At 40.9% G+C, this 25,245-nt stretch overlaps 1 protein-coding gene and 1 long non-coding RNA gene across 2 annotated transcripts; one reads left to right on the top strand and one right to left on the bottom strand.

Moving 5' to 3' along the window:
- Positions 1 to 5,583: 5,583 nt before the first annotated feature.
- LOC133132316 (uncharacterized) lies at positions 5,584 to 12,742 on the bottom strand. The gene is made up of 3 exons (XR_009709119.1): positions 12,443 to 12,742; positions 6,130 to 6,326; positions 5,584 to 5,826 (listed from the first exon to the last, which is right to left on the bottom strand). It is a non-coding gene; the product is annotated as an uncharacterized LOC133132316 (long non-coding RNA).
- Positions 12,743 to 15,177: 2,435 nt separating this feature from the next.
- sdhaf1 (succinate dehydrogenase complex assembly factor 1) lies at positions 15,178 to 22,107 on the top strand. Its single transcript, XM_061250407.1, has 2 exons — positions 15,178 to 15,401; positions 15,692 to 22,107. The coding sequence occupies exon 2, from the start codon at positions 15,903 to 15,905 to the stop codon at positions 16,149 to 16,151; it is 249 nt and encodes an 82-aa protein (XP_061106391.1). The 5' UTR covers positions 15,178 to 15,401; positions 15,692 to 15,902; the 3' UTR covers positions 16,152 to 22,107.
- Positions 22,108 to 25,245: the final 3,138 nt, after the last annotated feature.

Raw genomic sequence — 25,245 nt, forward strand, 5'->3', positions numbered from 1 at the left:
GTGGATCACTCCATCCGCCTGTCTGCCCTGTCAGCAATGGGCATCTGTGGCACAGCCCTGGACTGGATTGAGTCCTAACTCTCTGGTCACTCCTTCCAGGTTGCCTGGGCTGGTTTGGTATCGACACCTCGGCCCCTCACCACAGGAGTTCCCCAGGGCTCAGTCCTAGGTCCGCTTACTCGCTCCCTTGGCCCTGTGATCACTGCACATGGGCTATCCTACCACTGCTATGCGGACGATACCCAACTCTTTGTTTCGTTCCCGCTGTCTGATACGCAGGTTTCAGCCCGTATCTCTGCTTGCCTGAGGGACATCCAGAGCTGGATGGACAACCACCATCTAAAGCTCAACCCAGGCATGATATTCTGAAATGAAATGATATTCAAGAAATTACCATGTTTATTAAACACTCACGCCATCACCCAGTGCAAGGAACCTCGGCGTGGTGATGGACAGCAGACTGTCCCTTTCCGAGAACATTGCGGCGGTGACCCAGTCTTGCAGGTTCTTCCTATACAACATACGGAGAATCCGCCCCTTTCTCACCCCCTACTCGACCCAGCTCCTGGTCCAAGCAATGGTTCTGTCCCGCCTGGACTACTGCAATTCCCTCTTGGCTGGCCTCCCAGCATCCGCCATCAGACCCCTCCAACTTATCCAGAATGCAGCAGCTTGTCTGGTCTTCAACCTTCCCAAATACTCACACGTCACGGAGACGTGCTTACTTCCCTCCACTGGCTGCCTGTCATGGCTCGCATCAAATTCAAATCATTGGTGCTAGCCTTCCAAGCAGTTAAGGGGTCTTCCCCAGCTTATCTACAAAAAATCATCAGACCCTACACCCCTGCCAGACCTCTTCGTTCAGCCTCCACAGGCCGCTTGGCACCTCCTCCTCTCCGAACCTCCACCTCACGCTCACGACTACTGTCTGTTCTGGCTCCACGGTGGTGGAACAAACTCCCCGTTGAGGTCAGAACTATAGAATCTCTCCCCACCTTCAAGCGCAAGCTGAAGACACACCTCTTCAAGCAGCACCTCTCCCCATCCCTCCCTACCTCCCTGTGAACCTTAATTGTTGTCTCTGTGACTTGCTTTGTGTATCGGTATTTTTAGTTGGCTAGGTAAGCAGTGTTTGGATAGTTAACCTTGGTCACTTTTGCTCTGTTGTTTGTTTGTTTCTTTGTTAAAAAAAAGAAAAAAAAAGAAATTGGCCCTCGTCCTTATCTTTGTTGTACAGGTAGCAGTTGAAATTGTACTTCCCTCTAGGGTCTTTCAGCGAACCTATCCCTGGTTATGGGTATGCACTTTGTTGTACGTCGCTCTGGATAACAGCGTCTGCCAAATTCCAATAATGTCATGAGAGTCAGCACCTCCACGTCCGAGGCCATGGTTCTCTGCCAGAAAACGGTGGATTGCTCCCTCCGGGTTGGGAACGAGTCATTGCCCCAAGTAAAGGAGTTCAAGTATCTCGGGGTCTTGTTCACGAGTCAGGGTAGAAGGGAGCGTGAGATCGACAGCCGGATCGGTACACCGTCAGCAGTAATGCGGGCGTTGCACCGGACTGTCATGGTGAAGAGGGCGCCTCCCTTTGGAGGTTTTCCGGGCTCGTCTAACTGGGCGGACACCCCGAGGTAGACCCAGAACCCGCTGGAGAGATTATATATCTCTCCTGGCCTGGGAACGCCTCAGGATCCCCCAGGAGGAGCTGGAATGCGTTGCTGGGGAGAGGGACGCCTGGAATACCCAGTTTAGCCTACTGCCACCGCGACCCAACTCCGGATAAGCGGATGAAGATGGATGGATGGATGGATGGATGGATATTTCTGACAACAATCATTTTATGAGACTGATTACTTTTTGCAGTTATACTGCTACATAACATTAATTGGCTTCCCGTCTTCATAGAGTAAAATCCCTACGTTATTTGGCGGCTCATATGAATTCCCCTACATAAATTGGTGTGGCCTGCGCAAGGACCCTATATTCATATGTTAAGAAAGGGGAAAATTAAGCAGAAAGAAAATTGAATGGGTTTATTACTTAACTTAATAATACAATTCAGTGTAGTGTACTTCAGTGCTGAGAATATATAAAAATAATATAATACAGTGCAAATATCCTACTTCAGTGTTGTGTTAGTGCAGATACTGATACATAGAATAACATAAAATAAACATACTGATACATAAGATAAACATAGAATAACAGTTTTTTCTCTGATTGGCCAATGTGACTTGTCACGTGAACAGTCATCTTGTCCCTTTTACAGATTGTAATGGATCAACCCAAATGAACATGTAGCTACTACTGATGGCGGGAGAGTCTGGCGAAGAAAAAAATTCCATATTTAATAAACATGGTAATTTCTTGAAAATCACTTCTTTTTTCATTTTAGGGGAACATTGGTGGTGATGCAAAGGTTGGGTTTGATCCCAACCTGAGACATAAATCCGATGGGTCATACAAACTCTTTGGCCTTTGTTATTTTATACTTTATCATTTTGTATTTATGGTAAATTGGCTAAAAATAAGAAATGATATTTGAATATATAATATAAAAAGATATACTGCAAATAGTAACCATAACAGATTACTAGAAACAAAAAATATAGCATGATCAGATTAATGACACAGTATTGATTCAAAGGATTATTTTCAAAAGTTGGCCGATTTAAAAAATGTTATATACAAGACTTGTAATAGATATAGACTGAATACAAAGTAATACAACAATACTATACACACTCCCCGAGCACTTTATTAGGAACACTTGTACTTTATTACACCTACTTATTCAGATGATTATCTAATCAGCCAATTGTGTGGCAGCAGTGCAATGCACACAATCATGTAGATACGGGTCAGGAGCTTTACTCAATGTTCACATCAACTATCAGAATGGGGTAAAATTTTATCGAAGTGACTTTGACCATGGAATGACTGTTGGTGGTTTGAGTATCTCAGAAAGTGCTGATCTCCTGGGATTTTCACACACACTAGTTTTCACACACACGAGTTTGCAAAAAATGGTGCAAAAAAACAAAAAAAATCCAGTGAGCAGCAGTTCTGCAGACAGAAATGCCTTGTTAATGAGAGACATCAGAGGAGAATGGCCAGACTGGTCAAAGCTGACAGGAAGGTGAAAATTACATTACATTACATTATTGGCATTTGGCAGACACTCTTATCCAGAGCGACGTACAACAAAGTGCATACCCATAACCAGGGATGATTTAGAGGGGGACAGATATATGGTTGGGTACATTCGCGATCTGCGCATATGCCTCTTCGTAAAGTCAATTATGTGTTATGGAACACTTATGGTGAGTTTAATGGCATGTGTCAATATACCGTTGAAAACTTAAAGGCCTGGTGTAGTGTGTGTGTAATAGGTACCTTTTTAAATGTTTAATACATATTTGCACATACATTGGTGTGAAAAAGTGTTTGCCCCCTTCCTGATTTCTTATTTTTTTGCATGTTTGTCACACTTAAATGTTTCACATCAAACAAATTTAAATATTAGTCAAAGACAACACAAGTAAACACAAAATGCAGTTTTTAAATGAAGGTTTTTATTATTAAGGGAGAAAAAAAATCCAAACCTACATGGCCCTGTGTGAAAAAGTGATTGCCCCCTAAACCTAATAACTGGTTGGGCCACCCTTAGCAGCAACAACTGCAATCAAGCATTTGCAATAACTTGCAATGAGTCTCTTACAGCGCTGTGGAGGAATTTTGGCCCACTCATCTTTGCAGAATTGTTGTAATTCAGCCACATTGGAGGGTTTTCGAGCATGAACCGCCTTTCTAAGGTCATGCCACAGCATCTCAATAGGATTCAGGTCAGGACTTTGACTAGGCAACTCCAAAGTCTTCATTTTGTTTTTATTCAGCCATTCAGAGGTGGACTTGCTGGTGTGTTTTGGATCATTGTCCTGCTGCAGAACCTAAGTTCGTTTCAGCTTGAGGTCACGAACAGATGGCCGGACATTCTCCTTCAGGATTTTTTGGTAGACAGCAGAATTCATGGTTCCATTTATCACAGCAAGTCTTCCAGGTCCTGAAGCAGCAAAACAGCCCCAGACCATCACACTACCACCACCATATTTTACTGTTGGTATGATGTTCTTTTTCTGAAATGCGGTGTTACTTTTGCGCCAGATGTAATGGGACACACACCTTCCAAAAAGTTCTACTTTTGTCTCGTCAGACCACAGAGTATTTTCCCAAAAGTCTTGGGGATCATCAAGATGTTTTCTGGCAAAATTGAGATGAGCCTTAATGTTCTTTTTGCTCAGCAGTGGTTTTCGTCTTGGAACTCTGCCATGCAGGCCATTTTTGCCCAGTCTCTTTCTTATGGTGGAGTCATGAACACTGAGGCAAGTGAGGTCTGCAGTTCTTTGGATGTTGTTGTGGGGTCTTTTGTGACCTCTTGGATGAGTCGTCGCTGCGCTCTTGGGGTAATTTTGGTTGGCCGGCCACTCCTGGGAAGGTTCACCACTGTTCCATGTTTTCGCCATTTGTGGATAATGGCTCTCACTGTGGTTCGCTGGAGTCCCAAAGCTTTAGAAATGGCTTTATAACCCTTTCCAGACTGATAGATCTCAATTACTTTCTTTCTCATTTGTTCCTGAATTTCTTTAGATCTCGGCATGATGTCTAGCTTTTGAGGATCATTTGGTCTACTTCACTTTGTCAGGCAGGTCCTATTTAAGTGATTTCTTGATTGAGAACAGGTATGGCAGTAATCAGGCCTGGGTGTGGCTAGAGAAATTGAACTCAGGTTTATTAAACCACAGTTATGTTTTAACAGGGGGGGGCAATCACTTTTTCACACAGGGCCATGTAGTTTTTTTTCCCTTAATAATAAAAACCTTCATTTAAAAACTGCATTTTGTGTTTACTTGTGTTGTCTTTGACTAATATTAAAATTTGTTTGATGTGAAACATTTAAGTGTGACAAACGTGCAAAAAAATAAGAAATCAGGAAGGGGGCAAACACTCTTTCACACCACTGTATGTTATGATATGTAAACACCCCTGTGTTTATAGAATAGGATGGTGTGTGCCAATTTGGGGTGGTCATGTCTACCTGTTAAAGAGGGAGGCATTTCTTTTGTTCGGGGGATCTCGATAGGGAAGGAACCAATGCCTAGGTCCTCCTTATCCCTCAGTTGTGTGAGGTATGGTCCAAACTATTATCATCATTGTTATTATTATATATTGAAGGCTGAGTTTACTCCAGTACTTTTGTTTGGCTGATGTAGCCATAGCTTTATGTAAACATTTTTTCTATAATTTTTCTTTATTTCCTTTTTGTCATTTTTTTGTGCATTTCTTGCATTTTGGATGCCTCAACACCTGGTGGTGGAAAAATAAATAACCAGAAAACATCATATCTGCCTCACTGCTATCTTTTGTGCCAACCTAAAAGACCCTCGACATCCTACTATTTAACAGTATATAATATAGACAAATATAGTAAGTTGATAAGTTCTATTTTTTTTAGGGTTACTCTAGATCCAGTGCACCTGAGGATAATCATATTGCAATACCAACCAATGTCCATGACTTGCCCCTCACTCTTATGAATGCCACACCCAGTTAGCTGCCAGCTGCCATCAGCACGGAGGTGTCTGAGCTTCCACTGGTGGCAGGGCATCCACACCAATCTGTGGTTGAAAAAGAGCTCTGGTATGGAAGTCCGGTTGTTGATCAGAGCTGGTGCAGGTGGTTTGTACCATTGATTCAGATCTCTCTGCAGCCTCTCGTTTCCTACAGAGTGGATGCAATGGTCTGTCAGAGGGATGCTTCATCTCATTTCTGGAAGGAAAAGGAAAGGGAGGGGATGGAGAATCAGCCTGGGCAGAGACTGCGGGCAGGACAACACAGGGAATGATCACAGCCAGGACAACACAAGGAGTGATTACAGTCAGGACAGCACAGGGAGTAATTACAGGCAGGATGGCAGAAGTGATTACAGTGCTGGTGGGAGCAGGAGCAGGACCAGCAGCAGATCCAGTCCTACAGTATAGCGTACATACAGTTTCACAAATACACACATACTCACAAGCACTGTCAATTGAAAAATAATCCAGGATAAACTTAAAATAAAGATAAACTTACAGAACTGGAAATGACAGAGGTCAATGATTTGGTCCACACAAAGGCAGAAGAGGAGGGAGGCAGGGAGATGGTCTGGATTTTTTTTTTTTTTGCAGGATGAGACAGGGGCTGGCATGTAGGAGAGGTTGGCACTGAAATAGGCCTTGTTGAAACAGATGTGGTGGTGCCAGTGTTGGACTAGAAATGTGCCGGAAGACCTATAAATGCAATCAAAAGATAGCAGTTAATGTGATTTAATAGTGTGTCACAATAACTTCAATTATTCAATATTAATCAAGAAATATGATCCCAAGTTAAATAGCATTTAATAAAAACAATGTAACTATGCATACTCCAACAAACTTGAGCAGACTTCCTGGTCAAATTAAGGTGCAACATTGCAGCAGCACTATGTGTCTACCAAAATCAAACTTTCAAAAACTGGGAGAGAATGACAGAATGTCAGAATAAGGGAAAAAACAGAAATTCACCAATCCAAATAAAACATAAAAAATTCAGCAGAGTAGTGGGGAGATTAGAAGGTGATAGGCCTACATGGGCTATTTACCATTCCCAATTTCGTGTTTACTGTCGAGATGATGTGTGTGAGGTAGCTAGCTACAATGGGGACAGGAGCTAGTGATCTGACTTCATTTATATTCCACTCATTAATTCACAGGGAATCACTGTCAGTCCAGTGGACAACATCATTATAGTAGGTTACACATTAATAGCATAATCATAACTAATAGCATTATTTTATCGCAGGGTTAGCTACATTACCAGATATTTCATGTAAATTTCCGTTAGCCAGCTAGACATGAATATAAAACGTTAGTTTCCTTGTCTCACTAAAATATGATGGACAATGGAAAATATACCGCCTCTGTTACTATCAAACGAACGTTAGCTTGCTTTTCATTTGGAAACTTTAACGGTATATTTCTTATCTTACCTTGAGAATCATAAAGTATTCCACAGGGTCCTTTAATATTGTTGCCTGTGATGCATTTGAAAGCAGTGTTGCCATATTAATATTTGATTGGTAAGAAATGGACTGGTGCAGGGCAAGTTGTGATTGGAAAGAAATGGAGCCCAGAGAAAGGGAAGACTTGATTGGTAAAAAATGGACTAGCAGAACAATTCCTTATTGGTGACAAATGGAGTGCTGAGAGGCGGCGATTTGATTGGTAAGAAATGGACTGTGCAAGACACACGATTGGAAAGAAATGGAATGGAGAATGGAAATATGGAATTTTTTTCTTAGCCAGACTCTCCCGCCATCAGTAGTAGCTACATGTTCATTTGGGTTGATCCATTACAATCTGTAAAAGGGACAACATGACTATGTTCGCGTGACATGTCACATTGGCCAATCAGTTATTCTATGTTTATCTTATGTATCAGTATGTTTATTTTATGTTATTCTATGTATCAGTATCTGCACTAACACAACACTGAAGTGTGATATTTGCACTGTATTGTATTATTTTTATATATTCTCAGCACTGAAGTACACTACACTGAATTGTATTATTTCTATGTTTTTCTTTAAAACACTGGAAGGAATGTTTTCTTAAAGTCAAGGGTATTGGGGATCAAACACTGGAATGTTTTCTTAAAGTAAAAATGTTGGGGGGGGTTGGTTAAAAGTTTCTGAGATGTGGATGAGAAGGTGTAATACAATCACGAGAGGAGTAAAAGTCAACCAGAAGCAAGTAAACAACTATGACGTGACTGGAGAAGATGGAGCCGTACCCAGACAGAGGGCGATACCAAGGCCATGAAAATGATATATAAGAAACTGCGTTGCAAAGTGTGTGCACTCAGCTTGCTTGGCTCTACTCATGCTGTGTGTGTGTGCTGTTCTGTTCTGTGCTCTACTGATGATCACTGCTTTTTTACTTGGATTCCATCTGATGGAATAAAAGCCTATTATTCAACACTTTACTACAAGACTCCTGATTTTATAAATTGGATTGTATACTTGTAATTGGACTGATAATTTGTTGGCCTGGGAACCCACAACAGTGTATATCGTGATCCTTCACATTTAGGTACCCAGTGCATATATTCTGGTGCAAAAAGCCCCATAGTCCAACATGGCCGCCACCGTGAACTGGCTAGGCCAATTCCTTTGTTTTTGTTATACATCTGGGCTTGAGATAAAAAGATGAACATGAGACAAGAGTTGAGAGTTTCAGCTTTGTTAAAGATTTGGGTCTATAGAGTCAATACCCCCTTTCATTTGGTGGAAATTCAGTTTTGAAGTTATCAGCAATGTAAATGAGCTGGTTGGCAACTGACAGTATTAACTTACTCATGCGTAAGTTAGCGTCAAGTCGACAGCGTGGTTGACAAGCTTTATCTGTTGACTGCTATGATGCACTGCCACAAATCTTTTTATTAAGTAACATTGAATACAAAACATATTCAAGTGACATTCATCAATTATTTTCTATTACATTGAATAACAAAAGCAAAAAACAAATAAAGTGCCAGTGGACAGAATATACATATCAAGCCAGGATATATCAATGATTCATACAAATATATCAAAGGAGGTGCATACATTTACAGTTTTGATAGCCTTCTTGTTCTTAGAGGAGAAGATCATTTTCATGTATTGTCTAATTTCAATTTCAAAAATTTTAGATAAGGGTTTATAGTTATTACATTTGGATTTGTGGATATTAAATTTTGCTAAGATAATGATTAGGTTAATAACATAAATGTCACGTTTCATGTTTATCACGTCATGTTTCATGTTTAGTCATTGTCTTAGTTACGTTATTGTCTAGTCATAAACCCATGTGTTTATGTTTTATTTCTTGTTACATTTCATTTTCATTTCATGTTTAGTTGTTATGATATAATTGTTAGTCCTGTCTTGCCACGTTATGTAGCATATTCATGTCATATTTCGCAAACTTGTTATGTCACGATTTATGTTGTTTCATGTTATGTTCCGTTCATTGTTTAGCATACACTTTTTTGTGTCTTTCTGCAAACCTTGCATTCATGCTTTCTCTCTCTCCCTTTCTGTCACTCACGCATTCCCTAATTGTTCTACTTCTTACTAATCTACTAACTTTAGATCAGGATTGGGTACTACTAACATTCTAACCATGTGTTCATGTTTACCTTACGTTTCTTGTGCATGTCATTTACTAATTTATTAATGCTAGGGCAGGATATGTTTATTACTAACGATTACTAATTATTTCGTTAAATCCTGATTTCCATTCTTATGCTGCTCTCAAGCTAATTGTCTGTACCTGTCTACACCTGCATATAAAGCTCAGTTTCATGTCATGTCTTGGCAAAATTGTTGCCCCCTGTTCGTCAGTGCACTTTTGAGCGTTTTTGTCAAGCCATTGCCTACCCGTTATGATCCAAGCTTGTTTACTGACCGAAGATTATTGACTTCTGTTTTGTCGACCATTGCCTGCCTGTATCACAACTTTGCCTGCTGTCTTTGTGCTTTTGGCCCGCGGAGCGGACTTCGGTCTTGACTCTTACACCGTCATCGACCCTGAGCCTGCCTACCGTCCGCCTGTACTACTGCCCCGCTGACAGCTTTCCTGGTTACTGGACTTTTTGCATAGTGTACCGATGATTTTGTACTGTACTTTGATTTTGGCTGGATTTCACGTGTATGAACTTTGCTTGTTTTTTTGACTACGCTCACTGGACATTCCCTGAATAAAGCCCAGACGGGACTTTATTACATCCCTTTTGTCTGAGTCGTGCATTTTGGGTCCAACCCCCCACGCACCTGTCTCAATAATATTCTTTGATTTTATTTAGTTTACTTTTATTAAAACCAAACAAAACATTTTCTAGGCATAGTGTGAAATCGGAGTCAATACTGTCAATAATAAATCTACTTAAGTCCTTCCATAGTCTTTTGGTATGAGTACAATGCCAAAATAAATGAAGAAGGGTTTCTTCACATAATGAACAATTTATATTGATATCCTTTTTCAACTTTACAAGATAGTGATTTGCTGGGTAATATCTGTGTAATTTTAAAGGAGACTTCCCTTATTTTGTTAGTCAATAAATACTTCAAAGGTAAATTCAAAATACTTTTCCAGTAAAGGTAATTTATAAAGCTGTTCTAGTACGCAACAACATAGGGAATGGAAATAACATCATTTTGAAATAAACTACGTATAGCTTTGTTGTGGCGGCACGGATGGTGCAGTGGGTAGCACTGCCGCCTCACAGCAAGGAGGTCCTGGGTTCGAATCCCCGTCGGCCGGGGCCTCTCTGTGTGGAGTTTGCATGTTCTCCCCGTGTCTGCGTGGGTTTCCTCCGGGTACTCCGGTTTCCTCCCACAGTCCAAAGATATGCAGGTTAGGCCGATTGGAGAGTCTAAAATTGCCCATAGGTGTGAGTGTGTGAGTGAATGGTGTGTGTGCCCTGCGATGGACTGGCGACCTGTCCAGGGTGTATTCCTGCCTTTCGCCCAATGTATGCTGGGATAGGCTCCAGCCCCCCTGCGACCCTGTTCAGGATAAGCGGGTTCAGATAATGGATGGATGGATGGATGGATAGCTTTGTTGTTGTTTTTAGTAAACAAGAAACATATCTGACCCACAGGAGTATTGACTGGATTCAGAACCGGTAATACAGCTCCTATTTCCGTCTAGGACTGTCTCACCAAGTAAATATTATATGTGAACCATTTCTTATAAAATAGGGATATGTTTTTATACAATATGTTTCTATTATTCCAGATGAAATATTTGTGAGGCGAGAACTTTGATGAGGGACCAAGCAAGCAGCATTTGTTGATGGAAATTGGATAATTTAAGGGGTATCTTTTCAATCTTATAATTACATAGTAAAACAAATTCAAGGCCACCCAATTTTGAGAATATGTAATGGGATATGAAGTTCCAAATTGATGTGTGATTATTAAAGAATTGTTTAATCCAATTGACTTTGAATGTATTATTAAGTGTGGTAAAGTCAAGGAAATTAAGACCTTCTGATTCATATCTGTTCATAATAACAGATTTTTTTACATTACATTACATTACATTAATGGCATTTGGCAGACACTCCAGAGCGGCGTACAGTTGATTAGACTAAGCAGGAGACAATCCTCCCCTGGAGCAATGCAGGGTTAAGGGCCTTGCTCAAGGGCCCTGCTCAAGGGCCCAATGGCGGATCTTATCAGAGATGTGGACTCGAGTCATTGTGACTCGGACTCGAGTCGACTCGAGTCACCTTTTTGACGACTTGCAACTTGACTTGACAGAAAATAATTTACTTGAGACTCGACTTGGACTTGGAAGTTAAAGACTTGAGACTTGATGTGACTTGAGACATGATGACTCGAATGACTTGTTTGTGTTCGTTTTGTTTTCAGTTTAAATATTATTCAAATGTTCAAGTTGTCAAGGTTACCGGTATGCGAGCGCGTACACTGGGAATGGCATGGTCATGATTGGATGACTGCCCTGTCATGTGAATGTGATCTGATCATGGCGACCGCGACTGTGCCAAGAGTCATCACTTTTGGATTTAAAAATTTCAAGACCTGCTCAACAACGATTTCTGACAGCCAGAGTACAACATCAAACTTTGTTCGTCATTTGAGGACTCATTCGGATCGGTAAGTGCAGGGGTGTCCAATCTTATCCAGAAAGGGCCGGTGTGTGTGCAGGTTGTTGTTTTAGCACAGGACTAAGACAGCTGATTCTACTCATCTAGGTCTTGATTAAAGACCACGATTAGTTCATTAGTATAATCAGGTGTGTTACTGCTGGGTTAAAACAAAAACCTGCACCCATGCCGGCCCTTTTAGGATAAGATTGGACACCCCTGGGTAAGTGTGAGGGGTGGCTCATGTTAGCTAACGTTAGCCAGATAAAATGAAATAACCAGTGTAAATCAGGAGGTCCCGATACAAAAAGAGGCTGCTGTTCCGTCGCGTCAGGGGGAGAAAAGAAAAAGTCCTGGAACGCCGCCAAGAGTTACCAACTATCCCGTATTAGCCGGGACATCCCATACATTGGGCTAAATTAGTTTGTATTGACTGCTACTCTACTCTCTGATCGGAATCCTTGTTGCTTCAAAAAGTTACAGGTTATTTTAGTCTGAACACTGTGGGTATGCTCAGTGAGCATTACTTCTTCTTCGTGTGTCCTTCTGTTGCCGCCACAGCACCCGACCGTGATGCTGCCCCCACACAATTGCACCCCCAATACTCTCCATTACCAGCTCCCAAAACAGACCACAGACACCAAATGCACATTAAATAACACATTTAATAAACATAACTTGTACTAAACGTTTGTCAGAAGCCGTTTCTACTTACCTCCTGCCCCGCGCTTTTAAAGCGCTGTAGGACACGGTGTCGTGGAGGAGGAACGGCTGATTAATTTAGTGGCTGTAATGCGACTATCAAAACCAACTATAAGCCGCTGAGAGGGCGAGTACAGGGAGATCTGTCCGACACGGGTCCAAGGAACGAGCATGAGTCCGTAGCTGCAGTTAAAGAGTGTTTATTGATACTACGACAAAACATTGCTCTGCATAGATGGTATTGCATTTGGACTTAGATGTTAGTGTTAGCGTTTAGTGGTCAACAGAAATATCGGCGCCCTGACTCACCCTCTCTCAGTTGCAAACAACAAACAGACTGATTCCTAAATAGGCGCAGGTGATATTAGTTAGTAGGGAGAGCTTTAGAATGTAGACCGCTGTGTGTGCACGTGAGCTCGCCAATAGATTTCTCACAGAAAACGTAATTTGTCCACTTTTTTACTTTACAGTAGAGGTGATCAAACTTACAATAACTAAGTGCTAGTGTGTTCTAAGCCTTTACTGGTCCCTGTACGATGTTAGCATGATGTAGTTAGCATACGCGAATAGCACAAAGCCATACAATTTGCTTTTTAACGGCACTTGGTCATTCGAACGATATAAATATGCATTCGATTAAGTTCGACGGCACCGGAATTTTCTGTCGTACCATCCATAAATGGCAAAAGTCCCACCATAGGATTTATTTAAATCTTTAAAAGTTATACATTTTCTGAATCGTCATTAATTCATCTTGTTCCTATCAGTGATTCGGCGTGATCGGACAGTTCTATAGCTATGTAAATGACGTCAGAAGGATACAGCACTGTTATTTGCTACCTAAACTTTGACGCACGCTCGAGAGCGTTAACATGATTGAAGTCTGACATGTCTACTGTCAAAATCCATTGAAACTATGAAAAAGTAACCAGGGACTTTGGACTTATAAGGCTGGACATACCGAGTACCCAGCAAAAATATTGACCTGGCTACAGTCACACTTTTGACAGTTCGAACTGCCACCAACTGCCATGTATGAGCGCCTGAAGTAAACCAGCAAAAGCTATTGCTGTGTCACCGTTGCGGGAGTGACTCGACTTGGGACTTGACTTGCCTTAACCAAGGACTCGACTTGACTTGACTTGACATAACCTGTGACTTGACTTGCCCAAGAAAAAAATACTTGGGACTTGCACCAAATGACTTGAGACTTACTTGTGACTTGGATAAGAGGGACTTGGTCACATCTCTGGATCTTATTGTGGCTACACTGGGATTTGAACCCTCAACCTTGCCTGTCCCAGTCATTTACGTTAACCACTACGCTACAGGCCGCCATAATGTGTTCTATTTTTCTATATGAAATTAAAAAGCATGTTATCAATTATTTTGCAAGTTTTGTTATTAACATATGCGATAGCTGCATAGGTTAGGCGAGAAATACCTTATGCCTTTATTCATAAAGTATGCCCTTTCAGAAATAAGTCCCTTTGCAACCAACGATTACATTTTAATTCCTAAATATGCAACTGTTTCTTTTATAGGTATATTGCAAATGTGGGGAATTTCAGTTTTTAAGGGAGCTCACGTTTAGCAAGGTTTAAATAGAGTCCAGAAGCTTTAGAGAATGCCTGTGTAGCATTTATCGCAAAGGGAATCTGAGTGGCATCATTTAAGAAGAGGGTCTTGTCATCCGGTCACTGACTAATAATAATAATAATCTCCCTATCAGCAATTGATATCCCTTTTATGACGTCATTTTTAATATATGTATTGAGGAGCTCTGCACAAAGAGATATGTAGATATTGAACTGTCTAACGCCACGCTCTAATTTAAATGGAGGGGAAGTGCCATAATTTAATTTAACTGTTACTCTTTGTATACATGGTTTTAATGGCCTTGCAAAAAAATTCACCGAATCCAAATTTTTTAAGGGTTTTTTTATGAAAGAAAATTTTTCAAGGGAAAGGAAAATAAAATTTCATAAAATAAAACAAAGTATCAAATGCTTTGTAGAAATCCAGGAAAAAGATGAAGCTATCATAATCACACAAATATGAGTAGTCAATTAAATCTAAAACCAATCTGATATTATTTGAAATCTGTGTATCTTTCATGAATCTTGATAAATAATCGGATCTAGGACTGTTTTAATTCAAGTTGCAAATATTAACGCAAACGATCTATAAGATACATTCCCCTGATGCGTACGGTCAACTGGCTAGCGTGTCTTTTTGTAAACGGCATGCGCTTAGTCATTACACTTGACAGTAAACATTTATTTAGTCCAGTGTATGAAAGTTAGCGAAACATATAAATGGCCATTTTCCCGAGTGTTCTCAGTGCTCATCTCTCGGTGGACTAATATCAGTACCGCTAGCTAGTTAGTGAAACGGACAGCTAACCATTGAGCAATAAATATATGTAGAGCAGTAGATAAGTATGACATCTAACGTTAGGTAGATATATTTACGTTATCTCCCTAGCTAGCAAAATAAGAAATAGCTAACTAGCCAGACGGATAGATCGCTCGCTAACTAGGTAAGCCATAGCTGTTTTTTATTCCTAGCTAGCTAGGGATCTTTCTATCTAGCTAGCTAGATGTAGCCTATATAAATAATCGAGATATTACATAGGAAGCGCTGCATATTCACAAAAGCATCGCTAGCTAGCCGATGCAGAGCCTACACACACAGCAGTAAACAAATATGACGACATCATTGCAGAGACGGAACCGGAAACGTGACCCCGGAGGGGATACGTTTTACGAGGGGGATAGAATTCGTTGTGACACTAGCTTAACGAAACTTAACAGCACCAATTTTCCATGGTCAGCCAATGGTATTTCTCGATATAACTGCTGCCATGTAAATACATTCTTCATGGTAAGGATATTTTAGGACGGGAATTCGTGTAGAATTCGCTTTTAGACACATCTGTCTACAATGCAAACGGGTCGGGATTCATCACGGTAAGAATACATTATGACAACGTAATTTAAAGTGGTTGACCAACAACCACGCATGCTTGCAATTATTTTATTTAACAACACTTATAAAAAACACCATTGTCTATAGAATTGATCATTGCAATATAATTCTTTTTTTATTTCCCAATTGTATGTTTTGTTATACATGTCTTCTTTCCTGTCCGAGAAAGGTAAATCAATGCCTCATTTTAAGCTTGTCGGCGTTGCTCTTGTGGTTACTGTTGCCTGTGTGGATTATCCTGAAAGACCAATATTATTTTTTCGATTTGCAGGTATAGGTTACTGAATATCCCCTCTCCACGTCACAAATATTCACAGGAAATCGCCTGGACTAGACTCATCTGCCCCAATTTCCCTTTTCTACGGACCCTCATCTAGCTCACCTTAGATTTGTTTACTATCCAGCCCCTAGTTGAATTACTTAATCGGATTTACTTCCTCCTTTGTCACTTATTTTATTCACTGCCATATTTTCCTTACGCAATGGTGGGCCACAGCAAGTTACAGAAACAAGTTCTGTCTCTGTATCGGCAGTTCCTTCGTGCTGGGAAGCATAAGCCCGGCTTTCTGCCACGCATCCGGGACGAGTTCCGTCAGAATGCTCACATCCCGAAGACCGATGTCATGCACATAGAGTTCCTCTACCGGCGCGCCCAAAGGCAACTTGACCAGCTGAAAGACATTAACACCAAACAACTTGGGACTTTTGTAAAGCCTGCAGACCAAAGCTGAACATTCACCAGGGCCATGCACAAACATTTGGGGGGGCAGGAACTCGATTGGGAGAAGAAAAAAAAAAAGGCACACTCCACCCCAAACTGTTTTCAGACCGACATGTACGGTGCATAATATGGGCCTTCTTCTGAGTCTTCTGAATCACAATGAAAGTAACACTTCATAACACATCTCCTTTTCATTCATTTTTGAACCCATTAAACTTATCCAGACATTTTAATGCTGTACAATGCGGTAATATTACTCGCTACACTACAGCAGCAGTTCAGACAGACCTCACACACTAAAGTAGAGTAATGGTCTTTTCTTTTTTTAAATTTAATTAATTTCTGTTTTTTAAAATTGAAAGCAAATTAATGTGTTCGCTGTTCTGACCAGCAGCACAAAAATAGTAAACTGGACATTGCATTGCTTTATCTTGAAATAAGTACTGTGCTATTCTGAAGTGCCTGATTTTAGGATTTTAACGGATTTTAACTTCTCTGTTTTCGTGTCTTCTGTTGTTTTGGTATGAGTATATTTTATAATTGAAGAATACAGTACAGTTACAGCTTCAGTAACATGTTTTGAGCATCACAAGAAAGGATAAACAACACAGCATGACCCTGCAACCATGCAGGCACGAGACTAGATTTGTTACATCCATGCTACGCAATGCATATGGCAGAGACACATTTTCGAGTAGCTTTCTCCTTCCATTTGGGTGTATTTACACATAATACTGGTAATGCCAAATATTATTTCCCTTTTTATGTTCTGAGTAATCAATGACATGCCAAAGTCCATTTGTTTAGACGGTAGTTCCAAATGGGTGGTAGTGGTACGTGGCTTATTTGAAAAATGCGATGTTCCACTACCATGCATTTGGAACAACCGGCCAAACTAAAGAAACTTACTAAAGAAAAGGGACACTCCAGTTAACTTAACTACACGCTTCAAACATTTAATATTTAAGACTAGCTTGCTTGTGGGCTAGTATAGAATAACTTAACTTAAAATAACTTTGCTCTAAATTGGCAAATCTGACTACTTGATTTAATACTGTTTATTCTATTTTGAGCTTCATAAGTGTTGATGTTTCTTTTTTTTATTAGATTTCTTCCTTTTGTCTCCCAATTTTCTCCTAATTTGGTTGCCAATTGTACCTAATCTAATTCAGGTTTTTCAAGCTGACTCGTCTCATAGCAGTGATCATTACTCCTGTTGTACGCGGCGATCCTATGAACCATGCCGAGTCCCTCCTTTGGAGCAGCGAGCCAATTATGCCGCTCCACGAGAGCTTTGGCAGGACCGGGAATTGAACCTTGGTCCTCGGTGTGCAACTGCACCAAACTGATGCCAGCATCAAGGTCCATTACTTTTTTTGGGTTGACTGGTGTGAGTGCTGCTGCCAACCCAGCTGCTAGTTAACCTCGTCTCAGCTGCTGGGCTGAGGCTGAGAAAAAAACAAAAAAAAAGTTGCAACTGTAATTTTTTTCTCCTTTCCACCTATGGTCACCTTGACCAAGGAGCTGGAGCACATTATGATTTAAAAAAATCTCGATTCGCTTGAAATGTATTCCTAATTTTGTTATTTTATTTGTAACAGTGATTCTCTATTGTGTGAAGTTATGTTATTATTAACATGTAGCTTACATAGCTATATTGGTTAGTAACCAGTTCAGTGTTGCACCTGCACCTCTAACTTGGCTGATGTTACTCGCAATGAAGTGAATGAGAATAACATTCAATCGATAATCAGTAAGCTAAGCTAGTTGTATTATATGGAGTAAAGTAATAATGTTATAGACTGTAATACAAGTGAATGAATGTTAGCCTAATAAAAGTCAACCAGACAGATGGAATATGTGTGGCTGAGGCCCCTCTGCCTGATTTGTCATGGTCAAAGACTGAGCATGCAAAAAGCAACTTCAGTTTAATATGGAAATTAACTAGATAAAAAGTTCATTAGATTATGACATGAAGTTATTTATGTTTTTTTGTTACCTTTCAACCACCCAGTAGACAATTATTAGCTCACTGGGTGGCCTCAAGACGTCGTTAAGCATTAGCTAGTATTTGCTTTGCTGTACCATCTAGAGAATGGAGGCGATTACTGTACGCTATGCCCTGAGCCAAGAGTAGCTTAAAGTATTAAGTTTTTGTCTTTGTTAGATAAATATATTTAGATAAAATATTAAGATATTATCCAGATTCAAATGGTTTAAATACCTAACCCAAATTAATGGGTTGGATCAACCAATCATGTGCTGTCCACTATTTACTCAGCAGCTGGATCAGAAACTACCCAATTTGGGTTATTTTAAAATCAGCATTTTTTAGAGTGTTCATAGCAGGGGGGTATACTATGAAGGGAGTTTAACATATTCAGGGTTTCTTTGCGTAACCTAGCTTACCCAGTACTACAAAGGTGGTTACCAACTTGCTAAGTGAAGACAGGCTTTGTTAACTAAGTAGTGATGGGCAGTTCATGAACAAACTACAATTTCTGAACGTAATTTTCAAATTAACAAGTCTTCTCCGCCAAAGATTTGTTTGTTTGGGTCTCTCCCCAATGCGATATGCGAGATGTGCCTGCTCCACCATCATCTCCTTAGCCAAAGACAGTGATTTTAGTGACTTACACAGTGTCCAAAGGCGACTTATCAGGCCAGCATCTGTGTGAAGGCCTATAGGCTTACTGAAATGCCAATCAAAAAACCACAAATGAACAACTATATGTTCATACATTAGGCAAGTCAAAGAGCCATACTGAGCCAGTGAACTAGAAGTGACTAAAATGAGCCATTGAACTACTGAACGACAGAGCCATGTTGAACTGAAAGTACAGTGCAGTTCAGCCATAACTCTCTGTTCTCAACTCAACACGTCATCGGATTGTCGGACACCAGAAGTCATTAATTCCAATGGAGAATGGTTAACAGACCGTAATGGATCTTGTAGCCGTTATTTGAGTTGGCCGACAGGAGATGAATCCTTTGGATTTTTCCAGGCTCTATGTTGCTGACGGTTCTTTCCCAACAAACCAATTAATTAATGTTTGCAGAAAGTAAGTCAGTCCCATTTTAATTCTAAAATGTTTGTTATGGAAATTATAGAAATTTAATTGATGATTCACTTACTCTCCACCCAAAACAAATCTTCTTACCAAGAGTATAACTGTCACGGCTTGTTTGGGGAAATATTTCATTCCTAGAACCAAAGCTTGTATCCATCAAATCAGTTATAGTGCTGTGGTCCTGTGCTGTGCTCTGGGTACAATGATTGCATTCAGAGTACGGGTACGTAAAGTGAGTGAAGTTGTGAGTTGTAAAGAGTTGTGAAGCCTGATTTATACTTCTGCGTTGAGTCGACACGGAGGCTACGCCATACCCTACACCGTACCCTACAGCCTGATTTATACTTCTGTGCCGAGTCGGCCCCTACGCCGTTGAGAGCATTTCTACATGTGCGTTGGGGTGTCTCCGTCGCCCTGCAATTACACCTCCATAACACTAGTTTTCGTGGTTATTATATCCCATAATCATTTGTGATTAACTGTATGGATCTTACTTCCGTTAAATTAATGGCAGCTGAAAACAGCGGCAGAGTTCACAAAGAACAGCAAAAGAGCTTGTCCACAAGTGCATGGGCACGACAATTTGTTTTAGTTTTACATTATAAAAAACATTTGAATTGCTTAACACACTGAAATAACGTATGTAACGTTTTAAGCCTCTGTGAGCTAGCCAGCTAAATTGCTTGTAATTACCCATCACGTAATCACTTTACTTTCACTCTTGACAACTTTCTGCTTTCAAAGTGCATCTCAATGTGTATCTAGTGATGTAGAAGAAAAAAAATGTAACCTCCAGAGGCTTGGAAAGATTTAATATTCTTTCAAGGCGCTGGAGCAATGACGAGGATTACCTTTCTCCATGCCCTCCTCAATCCCCACCAGACTAATATTGTAACAATGTCTTCTACCCTCCAGGTCAGTGCATTTAACTTTCAAGCTAAGTGAGGAGCTCCATTCTGTGGCAGCATGTTCAAGTTCATCAATGCGTTGGCTGTTTTGTGAGCAGGCCATTTGGAAAGCGGTCACTAACCTGTAGCTCCTGCTGAAGGGAGGCCATTTCTTTGCGGAGGGCTGACGTTTGTCCATCAATTTTCTTTTCACCAAGCGAATCAAATGCAGGTATTATCATCGCTATAGAGTGACGAGGGCTGGGAGGTGCTAATGTTGCTGGGGGACCCCCTTGGCATTGGGTCAACTGTTGACTTAAAGGAGCACTGTCATGCTTGTTTCAGTTGAGATTATTTAGATTAAATGCTTAAATTCTGTGTGTAGGGCTTTTTAAAATCACCTTCAGTGTTGCATTTCCTAAATGTAGAGCAAAACTTCTAAGGACAGTCACGGCACTGGATGTGTTTGGCTTGAATCTCCAGCCTGTGTTTCCCAGAAGATAACAGGTGCTCAAACTCAAACAAGTGTGCTTGATATGCACTTTATCTACGAGTGCTCTGAAGTGGTCTTTGGCCCAAGTTATTTTCACAATATAGAAGAATATTTCATGTCAAAACCCTAAACGAAAGTTATTTCTGCAATGCATGAAAATACATCCAAAAAGCCAAAATTACAAATTCTGTATTAATTGTAATTTACCCCATCACTGGGTTGTGTTAAACTGCACACCTTTTACTATGACCTTTTCCATGCAATGTTTGCATGTTCTACGACATCTACATTCAGTTAGCATTCATTAGACTTTGTTTTTAGACTTATTGGTCCTCTGCTGCTGTAGCCTACCCACTTAGCCTTGAAGCGTTGTGTGTACAGAAATGCTCTTCTACATACACAGTTGTAAAGTGTGGTTATTTGCGTTACTGTCACCTTCCTGTCACCTTTGACCAGTCTGGCCCTTCTCCACTGACCTCTCTCATTAACAAGGCGTTTTGCCTGCAGAACTGCTGCTCATTTTTTTGGTTTTTCGCACCATTCTCTGGAAACTCTAGATACTTCTGTACGTGAAAAGCCCAGGAGATCAGCAGTTTCTGAGATATTTAAACCACCATGTCTGGCAGCAACAATCATTCACATTTCTTCCCCATTCTGACATTTGGTGATTTCTTAGTTTTTTATTTTTAATAAATTTGCTAAAATTTCAAAAAAACTTCTTTCAGATGGTCATTATGGTGTGTTGTGTGTAGAATTATGAGGAAAAAAATTAATTTATTCCATTTTGGAATAAGGCTGTAACATAACAAAATGTGGGAAAAGTGAAGCGCTGTGAATACTTTCCGGATGCACTGTATATTGACAACATAGCCTTCAAGATGCATGTACTGGATTGCAGTAAGTAAATGACCGATGGACATTTAAAATGTTTTTCTGAATTATTCTCAGGCGCTGTCCTGAAAGCTAAAAGGGTGTCATTTTTTCTTGCAAAGTTTTCAGAGATCGGGTTTTTTTTTTTTTTTAAATGTTTATAATGTCCTTGGGTGTAATAAGCAATTGTGGGATGGAGAGGCTGCCCACGAATGGTAGATTGTAAGGTGTGCCCTGAGCTAAAGGGAGAAGAGAGGCTAAAGACTAGCATTGTCTTATGCACGCTCTGAGAGTGAACTTTTGGCATGTTTGTGTGATGTGTTTTGATAAATTATGGATATGTGATTATTGTAGTAAGCATATTGTTTGGCATATATCTCTGACTGTTTTTTTGTTTTTTTTTCTTTGCTCTGACTCATATTGGCTTCCTTGAATGTCATTGGCACAACTCTGGTCCTCATGTTGGCTCCAAAGGCTATCAAAATCCTTGAATCTAACTTTGCAGCAATTGAATACACCTGGCTAATTACAAACAGTGGAGAAGCCAACTCTCCAATTACTTTTGGGCCCCTACAACGGAAGGCCTGTCATCATCTGATATGGCTGTAAATACCCTCAAATTAAAGATGACAGTCTGCAGTTTAACCTCGTATTCATTGTAACATAGCACTGCCGCCTCACAGCAAGGAGGTCCTGGGTTCGAATCCCCGTCAGCCGGGGCCTCTCTATGCAGAGTTTGCATGTTCTCCCCATGTCTGCGTGGGTTTTCTCCAGGTACTCCGGTTTCCTCTCACAGTCCAAAGACATGCAGGTTAGGCTGATTGGAGAGTCTAAATTGCCCGTAGGTATGAGTGTGTGAGTGAATGGTGTGTGTGCCCTGTGATGGACTGGTGATTTGTCCAGGGTGTATTCCTGCCTTTCGCCCAATGTATGCTGGGATAGGCTCCAGCCCCCCTGCGACCCTGTTCAGGATAAGCAGGTTCAGATAATGGATGGATGGAGTACAGAGCCAAAAGAACACAAATTGTACCACTGTCCAAATACTTACAGACTGTGTTACGCCCATCAGTAAATCATAACAAAAGGAGGACAACACAACAAGGTATATTTAACATAAGTAATTTATTTAAACACAAAAAAGCACACTGTCACATGTAGCATGTATATAGAAGATAACTGTTTGGATGTGTGAACGAAAGTGGGGTGTGAATAACAGCACCAATACTGTAAAAAAAGGTGCACAAACACCAGGACAAACCAGAAGGAGAACAAAAAGAAAAGACTATAAAAGACTATAAACGGTCACCCAGGGGGTGTTGTGCGTAGGGTGACCGTTTATAGTCTTCCAGCCAAGTGCTTACAATTTCAAAAGACCGCACTCTGGTCGACTCCTGCAAAACAAAATTGACAGAAAAGGGAGCAAGGGACATCACAACTGCACTGTAGTCCCCCATTTCACCACACCATCATTGTTGGGACATATTAAGGTCCCAAAAATTAAATAAAGAAGTCAAGTTAACTAATTTGTTCTCTGGTGATGCTTTTCCAGGTCTGTACTAAGTATTTTCAGCTTCTGCCCTTTTCTGTGGTTAGTTGCCTTAATTCCTGTTTAGTATATGAAATGCATGTACAATGTGATTCAAATCAGATGCATGGCTTAGCCAGTCAGAATTTTCCAGAATATAGAAAAACTCTTTTGGATCATGATCTTGCTACAGGATGAAGCATTGTCCAGTGAGTCTGGAGGCATTTGGGTGAATTTTAGCAGATGTTACAGATTTCATTCTGCTGCTGCTATCAGTAAATAAGTCCTTTTAGTCTCCACAGTTTCCTCTTACCATCACTCTGATACAAGTCAACCATGGTTTCATCTGTCCACAATACCTTTTTCTAGAACACTGCATGATCTTTTATGTCCTCAGCAAACTAACCTGGCCATTCTGTTTTTGCTGCTAACTAGTGGTTCTGGTTAGTGGTAACTTGCAGGGTAGGCTCTCGAGTTCTGTTTGTGAAGTTCTGTGCACCATAGTCACTGGCAAATTCATGCCTAACTCCTGTGAGTTAATTTGTCCTCTGCATTTGACCCATCCTAGTTACCTAGGAGCAGTGGGCAGCCACAGTGCAGCGCCCGGGGAGCAATGTGGGGTTAAGGGCCTTGCTCAAGGGCCCAACAGCTGTGCGGATCATTTATTGTGGCTCGACCGGGATTCGAACCACAGACGTTGTGGCTCCCAGTCATGTACCTTAACCACTATGCTACAAGCCACCCCATGCCCCTGAATGTCAAAACTGACATTCAGAACCATTTCAGATGACAACAAATGTGTAATAATAAAATGTTTGGGAAGAAGATTGTCAAACGATGTGCATTTAAGACATGTCACATCCGTAACGCAATGGCGTCACATCCATAAAGCTTGGGAAATGACAACAAAAATATCTATTTAATAATTAATAATATATATGAAAATAATATTTAAAAAATGGCTATTTTTCTGTTCAGTCTCCCCAAAATACCTGTCTTTTTGCATCACATCCATAACACAAGTTATTTGTCACATTTTTTCTGGGGTCTCATTTGTACATTGTGGGCAGATAGTGACCTCAATTCTTTGATGCAGCATCAACAGAAACAGATTTTGGAGCATTGTCTTTTGTTTCAGCAGCATTTATAGCAGTTCTACAGTAATTTCGGGAGGAACTGAAGCTCAGGTATAGAGGATGCAGAGCCACCACTAAGCTAAGTGAATGGAGAAATGCAGGAGATATAAGCCATCTCTTCCCTCAGTGGTGATGGTGATGGAGAATGTGAACTCGCTGGCCAACAAGACTGACTGCTAGTGGCTCTGGTTAGAAACTAGAGGACCTACCGGGAGTGCAGTCTACTACCACCATGAGAGCTGACAGGAACACTAAGCAGCAAAAACAAAGCTGGGGGTCTCTCACGGTTTATAAACATCAGATGGTGTTACCCAGGGCATATGAGAGTAAAGGAGACGACCTGTGGTGAGGAAGGAGTCTCCGACCCTACTATATGCCCAGGGAGTTCTCCTACGCCATTGCTGTTTGTGTTTACGTTCCTCCACGGGCAGGTACGGTGTGTACATCATACAAGCAACCACCACGAGGCTGCAAATGCAACACCTGGAGGCCTTCATTGCTATATTGAGTGATTTTAATCATATTACACTGGATTCGACACTCTCACCAGAAAAAAACTTGACAATTGACCTTCTGTTTGTCAATGCAAGGGAGGTATACAGCGCCACCCCCCTGCCCCCACAAGGACAATCTGACCACAACCTGGTCTACCTACAGCCACAGTACATGCCTCCAGTTCAAAGGCAACCCACAACAACACACTCCTTAAGGAAATGGTCTCCTGAAGCTGAAGAGACTCTTAGGGACTGCTTTGAGTCCACTGACTGGAGTGTGCTGCAGGAACCACATGGAGAGGAGGACATTGAGGGGATCACATACTGCATGACAGACTACCTGAACATTTGCATGGACATTGTTGTTCCTGTGAAAACTGCACTGCTTTGATAACAATACGCCCTGGATAACCAGCGTTGTTAAGGACCTCCTCAACAAGAAAAGGGTCTTCAAAGACAAGAACCAGGTGGAGCTGAGGAGTGTATAGAGGGAACTCAAGCTCCACTTGCGAGAGACTAAGGAGTCCTACAAGGTGGAGTAAAATCACTGTGGAAATCACATCATGCATCATCCCTGTGCCTAAGAAGGAGCACCCCAGTGTGCTTAATGCCAGTTCCATTAACATCA

The sequence above is a fragment of the Conger conger genome, chromosome 7, assembly GCF_963514075.1.
Source record: "Conger conger chromosome 7, fConCon1.1, whole genome shotgun sequence".
Lineage (NCBI taxonomy): Eukaryota > Metazoa > Chordata > Actinopteri > Anguilliformes > Congridae > Conger > Conger conger.